This window comes from Cyprinus carpio, chromosome A1 (assembly GCF_018340385.1).
Source record: "Cyprinus carpio isolate SPL01 chromosome A1, ASM1834038v1, whole genome shotgun sequence".
NCBI lineage: Eukaryota > Metazoa > Chordata > Actinopteri > Cypriniformes > Cyprinidae > Cyprinus > Cyprinus carpio.
In genome coordinates this window covers 5,505,277-5,518,000 of record NC_056572.1, presented here as the reverse complement: position 1 = coordinate 5,518,000, position 12,724 = coordinate 5,505,277, and the positions used below count along the sequence as shown (strand labels likewise).

The following is a 12,724-nucleotide window of genomic DNA, read 5'->3' as shown; positions in this document are numbered from 1 at the left end:
AACTCATGTATGCTTTAGTTTTGTTCTTGCAATCTGAAAATGCAAGTTTTGAAAATGTTTTACAGTATTAAAGATTCAATTTCTATTTTTACATCTAATTTATTAATTGAATTAGATTTTATTTAAAATGTAAGTCTTCCTGAGGAAAAATAATAAAGAAGTAGTGATGGGGAGATCAGATCGTTTTATCGACTCTTGGTCAATTTCATTCAGCAGAATGAATAAATGTTATTGGAGTCTTTTCATTAATTTGTATGGAGTTAAAACGTTGTATTTTCTGTAGCCAAATCCCCCTTGCATGTTTACACCCAGTCTTTGATCATATTCAAATGCAGCCAAAAGTAAACTCATTAATTAGTTTACTTCCAGAGTCTTTCGTTCATTCATCACTTGATAGACGCAAGAACAAATCGTTTGTGAAAGACCCATCTCTACTAAAGAGAGATTAGCAGTGGTTGAAAAAGCAACAGCATTGAAGGAAGTAAAAGTGTTTGTTAGCACAGATGTGTTATAAAACATCGCCTTCACCTAATGTGTTAAGTTGTGTGACCTTGGATGACCTGCTGCCATAGGCAGATTAACCATATGGGCAATTGGGCAAGTGCCCAGGGGCACCACATCCAAAAACATTTTCTCCCGCAAGACCAGTGACCATTCTCAAATGTCTATCTAGCCATGGCCTATACAGTATATAACCTTTCATCAGAATGTACTAAGTTCCCTGAATGTTTTGTTAAAGTTTGTTATTGTCTCCTGTGTGAATCAGCGAATGCGCAATCTATCGCCGGATTCACGCAAATTGCTGAGCCCGTTGTTTTTTCGTTTTTTCACACCCATATATTACTCAAACAGATTCTAGGAGCATGCTGTGCAGTGTCGCGCAACCTGCGTCTCTTCAGCTGAAGTGAAACTGCATCGCTCATGGATGTGTAAATCCGCTACTGAGCGTCAGTCTTGCACCTTCACATTGTAGGCCTACTTTGCAGCCGTTGGCAATCAATAAAGGGGCAGTGTAAACAAGTGAGTTTGTAAGTTTTATTTTCAGTTCAAGTCCTTGTAAAACTATGTAGCTATGTACAGTGCTTAATGAATTTTTTAGACCACCTGTCAAAAACTAAAAATTGTATTGTGATTTATTAGGCAAATAACAAACTAAAACAACTAAATAGTCTTTATTCACACATAATAACCAAAAAAACTTGCATTCTTGCTGGCAATTGTTTTTATGCACTTTTACACAGTCTCTGTTGTTATTGACATCCAAATAGATTCTAGTTGTTCCCAAAGACTTGCTTTTGATTAAACTTTTGTGCAATCTATATTTGGTGGGGGGGGGGGCACGGGAAACTCTAGGTGTCATTGCTCAATCCGCCACTGCCTGCTGCAACCTAAATGACTGGCAGTGTCAAACTAACAGTCTTATTATAACTGAGATACACAAGGAGCTGAGAATGTTAACATAGAATAACAATTTGCATTTGTCATGTATAATGTAATTTACATGTTAATGGTAATATTTACAATTTTGATGTTTTTTTATGATGTTAGTTCATCAGAAATATTTCTATTATTTTTAAATGGAAAAGCATTATGATATTTTACAAATAAACTACCATTTTTTTGGAATACTTTTATTTAGCAAGGATCTGTTTAATTTACCAAAAGCAAAGACATTTGTAATGTTAAAAATAAATACTTTTGATTTGAATACTGAAAAAAGTATCATGGTTTTCAACAAAAATATTAATCAACACAACTGTTTTTAATAATGATAATAATAAGAAATGTTTCTTGAGCACTAAATCAGTATATTAGAATGATTTCTGAAGGATCATGTGACTGGAGAAATGTCAGCTAAAAATGCAGCAGTTAATTTAAATTTTAATAGTATATTATATATGTAATACTATATACTGTTTTAGTGTATTTTTGGTTAAATCTTTTTGTTTAAATTTTGTTTAAATCTTTCCAGCCCAAACTTTTGAACAGTAGTGTTTATTATTATTATTATTATTTATTATTATTATTTTTTGCAATATTTTTTTAAATAAAATAATTTGATTTTGACTGAATCAAGTTAACATTCTTCAAAAAGTCAGCTGTACATGTACATTGACAGAGTTCACTATGTTTTGTTTTAAAGCATTATTATGATATGTTCTTTTCTGTTTAAACTCACTTGTCATTATTGCCCCATTAACTGTAAAACCCAGAGTATTTTGCTTAATGGGGGGCATCTCATTGATCAGGACAGTCAATGGAAGGTCAATATGTCTGTAGTGGAAGTCAGCTTAATGCTGAATCATAGTCTGGTCAATGCGGACTGCCTCGGGACCAGAGATGACCCACAGACACTGATGCCATTATGATGTCTAATTCACTGTAGGCATTGCTATAGCTGTTTAACAATGGATATATTCCTCATGGATGATGAATTGGATTCATGAGGTGTTTTGCAGGTGCTTTTACTGAATTCAATAGCTCTTTTATATGATCTTCAATGATTTACATACTCCTGCAAATGTACTGCATTTTGAAGACAATGTATATGGTATGACAAACAAGGGTTCCTGTTAATAACACCCTCTTCCTCCAGTCAAGACTTTTTGACTCAAGTTTTCCCGGTGGATGCACATTCCTAGACCTCAGGAGGAAAAAGACAGGTTTCCCAGCTGGCTCTTCCCCATTAGGATTGCCCCTTGTTGTAGCTGCCTGGGCCTTGAGGGGTTAAAAATAACCCAGCCCGGGGTGGGTTATTCGGCCTGATATAGCAATGGGAGACACATTTGCGGCCACAGTTGTCAGTCACGAAGCCAAGCGGGAAGAGAGACAAGACCGGAAAAGTATAGGAGATAAAAGCCAAGGGGTCTGTGCCAATACAGGACGCAGATTCTCACAGAAGATGCGGGGCAGGGATCAGAGAGAGCACATAAGAGACAATGTTCAGGACCTGAGGAGAAAGACATGAAAGTTTGGGGGAATTCACATTAGCTGGATAGATGCTCTGAAGCTGATAATTGAATGGGCTGCTGGGTACTTCCTGAAGACTGAGGATAATGCAAACCCATAAAGCTAAGTGCATGTGAGCGAGTTGGAATCAATCTCCCGAGGAGCAATTTGATGTTCAGTGGTTGGTTATCACTGGAAAAGGCAGAAACTCAAGAGCGGAAACTCACGAACGATCGAGACATTGATGTAAAGTGTAGCACAGTTTTTTGCAAAGGTTTGGGTCACTCTTTACAATGGGCAATGCGGCGATGTGTAAGGCATGTGGTTCAGATAAAGGCCTGCGGACCGGTGGAAGTGATCCATATCTGGACCGGTCCTACACTTCTGTGGCAGATACCATGGTAAGACAATCTTAATAATATCTAGGTTCAGTAGAGGATTGTTGAGGTAATTTTCCTGCTGAAAAGACCAGCATATGTTGTGTTTGGGATGCTGGGATCGTAATGCAGAACAATCTACTGTTATTCTTTTTGTAACCATGGCGATTGCAGTTTAGATCTCATTTAGATCATTTACTCACCCTCATGTCATTCCTAACCGATATTACTTTTTTTCTTCTTCTTCTGTGGAACATAGAAGATATTGTGAGAAATGCACTCTTGGAAGAAAAGGTTCCTAAAGGGTTTTCTTGGAGTAATGCCATAAAAGAACCATTTTGGTCAACCACTTTGGTCAACTAGCATCACCAGAAAGACCATGTCACTAACTAAAGCCAACAGCACGGCTGTGTACTGCCCTAGCTGTTCTGACCAGCACCAAAACAGCACTAACCAACAAAAATGCTGGAAATTTAGGCTGATCTAAGCTGTTTGATATAGCAGGGTTACTTTTGTGAAGTAAGTATTTCAAGACTTTGGTGTTTAATTCATTTTTATACCTGATTTTTAGTTTACTTATTACCTTCGAAAGGTAATATGATCATCACTAATGTAAAAGTCATCATTACCAGTGATATCACTTTTATTTCTATTAAAAGTGTTATTGGTGGGAATTTAGATGGGAGGAAGTGTCATGAACCAGATCTGAACTTTGTTGCCCACATGAGCTCATAGTGAAGCATGTGTGAAGGCAACTTCAGCAGCAAATGTACAGTGTCTGTTTCCATTGGTTAGGTTGAGCTCATAGTGAAGCATGTGTGAAGGCAACTTCAGCAACCTCAGAAGGAGCAGAGGTCAAGTCTCAAACATTTCGGTCAAATCTGTAATAACCTGACACATTAATGCTCAACGCTCCACATGACCTGAGAGGTACTGATCTGTTCATTAGCAGCTTAAATGCCAGAGCTTGGCACCAATGTATCTGTGTTTTTAAATACATTTTGTGCAGCTGTTGAAAGGTAATCGAAAGGTACTGTCTTCCTTCTCTGTAGTGTTCATTATTCAGTACATCGAGGATTTTTGCGTTGGTATTGCACACACAGGTTTTATTGTCACAGTTGTGACTCTTATGCCAAGGGCTTTAAAAGGAATTGCTCTGTAATATTACAAATCAACACATGTTCACTGATATGCCAAATCTGAAATTTGATCTTAGCATTAATTTTCTTCACATGGCAAGATACCAATGCACACATGCGGAACTGTTTGTGTGTGTGTGTGTGTTTGTGTGTGTGTGTTCACCTTTTAGTTAGTTTACTTTGAAATTCATTGTTATTTCTAAAAGAAAAACAATTAACTACAGCTGGTCTGAAGTTTCCTAATGTTTTTTTCTGTTGTCTTGTTTCTACAGTCGGACAGTAATACCAGCTTCCTAAGGGCGGCCAGGGCAGGTAATATTGAAAAGGTGCTGGATTTCCTCAAGAGCGGACAGGATATTGCCACCTGCAACCAGGTAACTTTTTACATAAAACACTATGAATGCAATCTCATTGATTCCTCTTAGCCTTAATGTACTATTTCATACTTTTGTTGCAATATAATTCAAAGGAATTCAACAATTAGAAGTTTTGCACAGTTACATCTAAAGCAGTTTAGATTATGTATTTAAATGCTTTTAATCTAAACTGTTAAGAGAAAATCTGTTGAGTAATACTGAATTTAAATTTTTCCAGGAAGCAGGTTGCCATAAACTTCTTTCCATGTTCTGTCAACTCTGTGTTAGCTCCATTCTTTAGAAAGGCCTAGTAGATTGTGCTTTGTGAGTGAAGGATAATCCTGATTATTAGAGATGTGTATGGTCTTTTAGCTTGCTTTCTCTCAATTTTTGACCATCTTGGCCACAAATTGCATTGTTATGATGTTATAGGGAGCCGTAGTGATTCCTGACAAAAGCTGCATTGCCAGCATCATCAGCTAGTTCTCTGCCAGGCAGTTCTTTCTAGTACATCAAAGCCGTTTTACTCATGCGTTTCTCTGGCAGCTGTTCACACTCCCGACCTTCGGTACCTTCTGCCTAACTAAACCCTCCCACTGTCACAGCACTGCTGTGTTCAACCATTCCTTACAAATTACCCCTGGCATAACAATGCACTGAAATCACCAAATATATTAATGGTAACTGATCTTTAATCTTAGGGAAGTGTGAAGTCAATATTAAACTGGTCTTGTTTGAAATCAAACAGTAGTGAAATGCAAGCATGCATGTAAATAACAAATACAATATTTCCTTATCTAGTCAGATATACACTCTCAGAAATAAGGTACAAAACTGTCAGTGGCGGGATGGGGTGGGCCGAGGCAGGGGTTTGGGGGGTTAAATAAGGTATGTACCTTTTACTTTTTTTTTTTTTCTGAGAATGTATGATTAAAGTGTCCTTTTATCTACATATAGGAGATACGGTGCGCAAAATTCATTCTGTGAGGTTTGGCACAGACACAAACTCCAAAATCTGCAAAAATCTTTAAAGTACAGGTTTTAGCAAGGTGTGCCATATAAATATTACTGTATGTAAATGTAGCACTGATTGTTGTGGTCATGTGGAACCAACATGGGGGGAAAAAAGAGAAAAACAGTGTTTAAGAGCCTTAATGTTACAATAACATTGTTTTTATACAAGACATTGTTTTTTATATAAAGCATGTTTCACATTTTCACATCTTTGTGAAACATTTCCTTTGAAAGGGTGATTGTGCTGTCTTTTTACATTTTATGTATTTATTTATTTATTTACTTAATTACATTAAATTACATTAAACTGGGTGTGAAATTTTGTGAAATAGTCAACATATATTACTGAAATGCCATCAGAGACAAATGTCATAGCTATGTCATAGCTAGGTTGCTATGACCCCTTTATTATGTAATGTGCTGAATTTGCCTCTGCTCTGAATATGACATTATTCATTATGATGTCATCTGGAGTCGCCAGTAATGAGCATGTCAGCACAACAATGGACAGGCATTCCATGCTGTTTCTCTAAAATCCACCATTCTAATCCTCACTGAGTGATATTGCAATATAATCTGCCCATGTTTTATCTGTTTTTTTTTCTTTCCACTCTTTCACCGGAATCCCTCTCTCTGGATGCGAAAACTCCTTCAGCTTTCATTATCCATATAAATGAGATTAGAGTCTCGTTAATTCTCTCTGCTCTTACTGACGAGTCTGAATGTTAGCCATAATGCATTACACAAGAGCTGTCATGATTTAACCGTATAACATAGAATGAGGTGCATTAGTAAATTAAGACAGGTGGTGATGTTCGAATAAAAGGAATGCTTATTTACAGCTCGAGAAAAAAAAGATTAAACACTGAAATTCTGTGTTTAAACATGTAAGCTTGATCTGATAAAATAAAAATGAAATAAGTGACTTTTTACATGATATAATGAAAATGAATGATTTCATAATGGCTTAAAACCTTTTTTTCTGATCATTGTACTAAAATAGAAAAAAGACCAAATTTAACCATAGTAAAATCTGTCATAATTATTCTTTACATAAGGAATTTTCCAACTCTGGAGGAAAAGTATAATAAAATAAAAATAATAATAAAATAAAATAAAAAATAAATTATTAAAAAAATAAAATAACATTTATTTACTATATTAATTATGTTTTAATACATTTAACATGAAATTTCCATGATCTTTAATTTTCGTAATGAATCTTTTTCTGTCTTTTTCTCCATATTTAGTAAAAACCTACAGAATGCACAAGAGATCTACTATGTAAAACATTTTTGTTCTAGTATTACCCCAGTCAAATAATTTTTCCAAAGTCTGTTTTTATGCAGCTTGTATGCTATTATTTATCATGAGCAAATGTGTTGTTGTCTTGTTCTTTATTGTAGCTTAATATTAAATCTGCACTGATAGAAAATTTATTGATCATGTCTCCCTCTGCGTGTAGAACGGACTAAATGCGCTTCATCTAGCAGCAAAAGAGGGTCACGTGGAGCTGGTGGAGGAACTTTTGGAGAGGGGTGCGACCGTGGACTCTTCAACCAAGGTTAAACACACATAAACACTTACAAATTGGAGGGAAGGGGTATGTGATTCCCAAATGGCAAGAGAGAGAGAGTAAATATGACAGAATGCCAGTCATCCAGCACTATGATATGATGAGTACAGCTGGACTCTGATGATTCCTGTCATCTGACACACAGGGCCGAACAGACACACCCACACAAGAGCAATCACACTGACAGCAGAGAAAAAGCTTTGGAGACTTTGTGTTGAGCAGAAATGTGATTGTTTAAGTGGTTTTCATTTTATTTGTTTTATTATGTATTAGAAGTCTTTTTTGTCTGATAAGATTTCTGAAAATTTAGTCAAATGTTTTATGCAGTCCCCAAGTACTGTACCAATTGGCAAATAGCTGTTCTTATGTTAAGCATACACTCTAAAAAAAATACGACCTCATGTACTGTTGGAATTTTCCTTTTTTCTTTCTTTCTTTTTTTTTTTTTACAATTGTTTATCCATTTCTCCACATATTTAATTTCTTCGTTAGATTTATTCATAAAAAGAAGGTCTAAGAAACACATACTCTTAATCCTAATATCTTATGTTGCATCTTAAGTCAAGTATGATATTTAGATATATTTTGTTGTAAATATTTGAATTATTTTTAGAATTTGTTAATTTATTTATTGAATTGAATTTTGTTTGATTTATGTTTTTTTCAGTGTCGTCCTTTTGTGCTTTTAATGATTTACACAAGTACCAGCATATTCATACACAAACAAGTGCACAATTATAGATGTTAATATGTATCTCCCTTTCTTCCTCTTCAGAAAGGGAACACAGCATTGCACATTGCTTGTCTGGCTGGGCAGAAAGAAGTTGCGAAGTTGTTGGTGAAAATAGGAGCAGATGTAAACTCGCAATCGCAAGTAAGAGCCTGTAATATTATAATAAAGGGATATATGATTTGATTATTGTTCGATTAAAATAGTATTTAATAAATCGTTATAATTATAATTTAGCTTTATGGTACTGGTATGTTACTACAGAATGGCTTCACTCCACTTTATATGGCTGCTCAAGAGAATCACCTGGATGTTGTGCGATATCTGCTGGAGAATGGTGGAAACCAGAGTATTGCCACAGAGGTTTGTGATTGTGAGAGTTGTGTGTGTGACTTTCCATTCTTTGCAACATGCCCATACAAGTACTTGCTTCTAAAAAGAGGAGAGTGTTTACACATTTCCATAGACTTTATTATCTGGTCCAAGCTGGTCTAGATGGTTGATCAGCTGGACTTCCAACCCCTGGACCAAGTTTTGACCTGCATATTGGTCAACTTGTTAATTGCCTTTGTATCTGAACAAAGAGATGGTTCTGTTTGTTTATCTCTGCCTGTCTATTGCTTGTGTTTGTAGGATGGTTTTACTCCTTTGGCCATTGCTCTGCAGCAGGGTCATAATCAGGTGGTCTCTCTGCTCCTGGAACATGACACAAAAGGTAAAGTCCGCCTGCCTGCGCTCCACATCGCTGCCCGCAAGGATGACACCAAGTCAGCAGCTTTGCTGCTCCAGAATGACCATAATGCTGATGTCCAATCCAAGGTGAGGGAGTGGGATTTAAATGCTTTTTCAAAAATGGAACTATAGTTATACTATGTTTATTTATTTATTTTTATTATAAGTATATATAGGTAATACCATGGGTTTGAGGTTGTTAACCATGATAATATAATTTTTGGACATTGGAGATCTAAATGAGTTTGTTTCTTCATTTGGAGGAATTTAGCATTTCTTGCTCACCAATGGATCCTCTTCAGTGAATGGGTGCCGTCAGAATGAGAGTTCTTCAGACAGCTGAAAAAAAGCATCATAATGATCCTTAAGTAATCCACACGACTCTTAAGATGATTCTAACTTCAAACTGTTGCTTCCAAATTAAATAAGAGTCCTCTATTCAAAATGTTGCTTTCTCCAGGAAAAAGTCATTTAGTCTGAATCAGGAGAGAAATATACACAGATGAAACACTGTTTACAAGCGAAAAAAGTCCAAAGCAAATATGTTGGTGAATATGATGTGAGAGGACAACATTGGATGGACTTTTACACAGGAGGAAGTGTTATTATTTATAAATTATGGACAGGTATTTTGACCAGAAGTAACAGTTTAAAGTGTTTTATCAGCTGTTTAGACTCCCATTCTGACGGCACCCATTCACTGCAGAGGATCCATTAGTGAGCAAGTGATGTAATGGTAAATTTTTCAAAAATCTGTTCTGATGCATAAACAAAATCATCTACATGGATGGCCTGAGGGTGAATACATTTTCAGCAAATTTTCTAAAATGAAAATTTGAAACATATTCAGGTTTTTGAGTGTTAATATATATATATATATATATATATATATGGTATATATATATATATGGGTGCCCTTGGAATTAATCCTTTTAAGATAAAAAAAGGATACAAATAAAAAATAAAAAAAATTATTAATGAAAATGCCATACTTTCTTCCTCATGTGCAACTCCAGATGATGGTCAACAGGACTACAGAGGTATTAAGATTCTCAGCAGAATCCTGCATTCGTCTCAGCTCTTGTAAAGCTTAATATGCTACAGTACTTAACACTGAATCTTTCTTTGACAGTGCATGGGAAGAGTAGAGTCTTGTCCTTTTAAATGGCATAGTGCATGACACATTGTTGTTTTTATTTTAGTAGCAGCACCCTGTTTCCTCAAACGGTTTTGGGTGTTTCTTGCTCATCAACACGTTTTTATGCTCCTTTATTTCAATGAACGTTTTGAGCAGGAATTAGGGTTCATAATATTGTTTAAACACCACTTATGATTTTACTAACAAACTAAACAGATGTTTAACTCTTAATTGTGCATGTGGACTCATACTGTCACTCTCACTATCTGTGTAGAAGTCTCTCGGTCACATTTTGCTGGACCTTTTTGTTAATTCTGTTTTTTAAATTGCACCATGTCTGTCAGAATGGAAAGGTAAGGAAAAATGGCTCCATCGAACGAACGAGTAAGACAGACAATGCCAATTTCCTATCTATTCTTTCATCTTTAGCAGTATGTAGTGAGTAGTTGCTGAATAACATTTGTTTGTTCAGATATTTGTTCATCATCTTTTTTTCCTTTCACTGTCACTGAGAAACTTCTCATCTCTCTCATGAAAACTCATATGACACTGGGAATGTGCTCATATATTATGCACAATTCTAATCATTCCGTTTCTTATTTCATCCAACTTTTGTGTTTTTTTTTTCCTTTACTCCAGTGCATGGTTTGGTTGCATCCACTGGTAGCAGATGAGAATCCAGGCATTTTGTTTACTTTTTCATTTTTTCTTTCTTTTAAGGCTTTGCACAAATGTGATGATTCATGGGAATGCTGCATGGTAGATCATGAATGATGGACGTTTTAAATCAGTTAGAAGACCAGTACAGACATTTACCTTCATTCTGTTGTCCTCTTTCTTCTTCTTTGTTCTGTCCCTTCTTTATTCCAATACTGTTCTATCCTCTAACAGAGTGGCTTCACTCCTCTGCATATTGCTGCTCACTACGGTAATGTTAATGTGGCCACGCTGCTGCTCAACAGAGGGGCTGCTGTAGACTTCACAGCCAGGGTATGATCATATACTGCTAAAACCTTTAAAAAGCGGCAACTTCAGTTGACAAAAATAGCATAGCTTTATTTTAAGTGGTTGGACATACTTTGAAGTGTTTGATCGTAAGTCATCTAAATCAGTGGTTCTCAACTTTTTGATTTGAGGCCTCCCTTGTCAATAATCAAAGCCCTCCCCCAGTATAGGCTTTCTGCTGTAATTATGAACTGCTTGTCATCCTGCGGCCCCCTTGGAAGTTTGCTGAGGCCCCCTAGTGGGCGCCAACCCCCTGGTTGAGATTGATAACCACTGTTCTAAATCAATGCTTTCTGTAAAGAACAGACTGATATTGAAGTCATTATTCACTGAAATGATACAATTATAATTTTTGGGTAAACTATCTTTCTTACGGGAATAATTTTGAGGTGTATGCTTTCTTTTCTTTAATTTCTCCACAGTTAAAACACTGTTGCATTTGTTCTAATTTGATTATTGTTTAGTATAATGTATGAATTTCATATACTGTTCTATCAGATTTCATATATTATATGGATGTGATTATATCATATATAATATATATATATATATATATATATATATATATATATATATATATAAATCGAAAGGCTTGCAGTTTATCTTTTACATTCTCATGATTTCAGCAGACAGTGTCTCTGGTTAATGGTTTATTTCAAACTTAGTAGATTATCAAATATGAATATTTAATCTTTACTAAAGGATACATTGTTTTGTTTAGAATGGTATTACCCCTCTTCATGTGGCTTCCAAACGCGGAAATACAAACATGATTGCTCTGCTGCTAGATAGGGGGTCTCAGATTGACGCCAAGACCAGGGTGAGTATCAATTATAATAATAAAATAATGATAATAAACTTTATTTATATAGCACCTTTCAGACATAAAATGCAGTTGAACATGCTTTACATAATCAAAAATTGCATAAATATCAAATTCGACATTATATCTAATAAAATACAGGAAATAACAAATACATCAAACCTAAAAGATAAAAGAAATCAAATAGAACACATCTAATATAATAAAATACTAAAACATAATAGAAAAATCATTTATTATAAACAGTTCCTAGCAAATGGCAAAATAAAAAGATGAATTTTTAACTTTCTTTTACAAAATACTTCCCTGATATTTGATGGTAGTGTATTCCAATAATTTTGGAGCACATTTTACAAAAACCTGCATCACAGAATTTATTTATTTATTTATTTATGTTTTATTTTATTTTATTTTTTATTTTTTTGACTATTGCTGAGATTGAGACAAAAGCATGAATTAGTGTTTCTGCATCGTTCAGATTTAGAAAAAGGTCAAAGTTTAGCTATGTTATCATTTTTTCATTTTTTCATCTTTTTAATATGTGAATTAAAACTAAAATCAAAAATCAAGTAGTACCACCATCAAAATGCAGTAAAACAAGCGCCCTCTAGCGCCTGTACTGTTAACAGCAGTTCAGAGAAAAAATTATTCTACTGTTTAGACTGTTTAAGGTATCTTATTTTGAAAAACTTTGCCTGAGTAGTTTTCATAATGCATTATGTATGTACATTTACGTGTCTTCATATATAATGTTTGTTTTTATTTATCTCCTCTCTGTTGAACAGGATGGGTTGACACCGCTGCACTGTGCAGCCCGAAGTGGACATGACACTGCAGTGGAACTACTGCTTGAAAGAGGAGCTCCCATACTGGCACGAACCAAGG

At 35.2% G+C, this 12,724-nt stretch overlaps 1 protein-coding gene across 1 annotated transcript in view; it reads left to right on the top strand.

Annotated features, from left to right (window-relative positions):
• Positions 1–12,724, top strand: part of LOC109052457 (ankyrin-2-like) — a 67,897-nt gene that overhangs the window by 16,297 nt on the left and 38,876 nt on the right. The window contains exons 2-11 of the mRNA XM_042766235.1: positions 4,738–4,839; positions 7,301–7,399; positions 8,187–8,285; positions 8,406–8,504; positions 8,775–8,960; positions 9,890–9,913; positions 10,356–10,364; positions 10,903–11,001; positions 11,738–11,836; positions 12,625–12,723. Coding sequence (XP_042622169.1) covers positions 4,738–4,839; positions 7,301–7,399; positions 8,187–8,285; positions 8,406–8,504; positions 8,775–8,960; positions 9,890–9,913; positions 10,356–10,364; positions 10,903–11,001; positions 11,738–11,836; positions 12,625–12,723 — 915 coding nt within the window. The remainder of the gene's footprint in view (positions 1–4,737; positions 4,840–7,300; positions 7,400–8,186; positions 8,286–8,405; positions 8,505–8,774; positions 8,961–9,889; positions 9,914–10,355; positions 10,365–10,902; positions 11,002–11,737; positions 11,837–12,624; position 12,724) is intronic.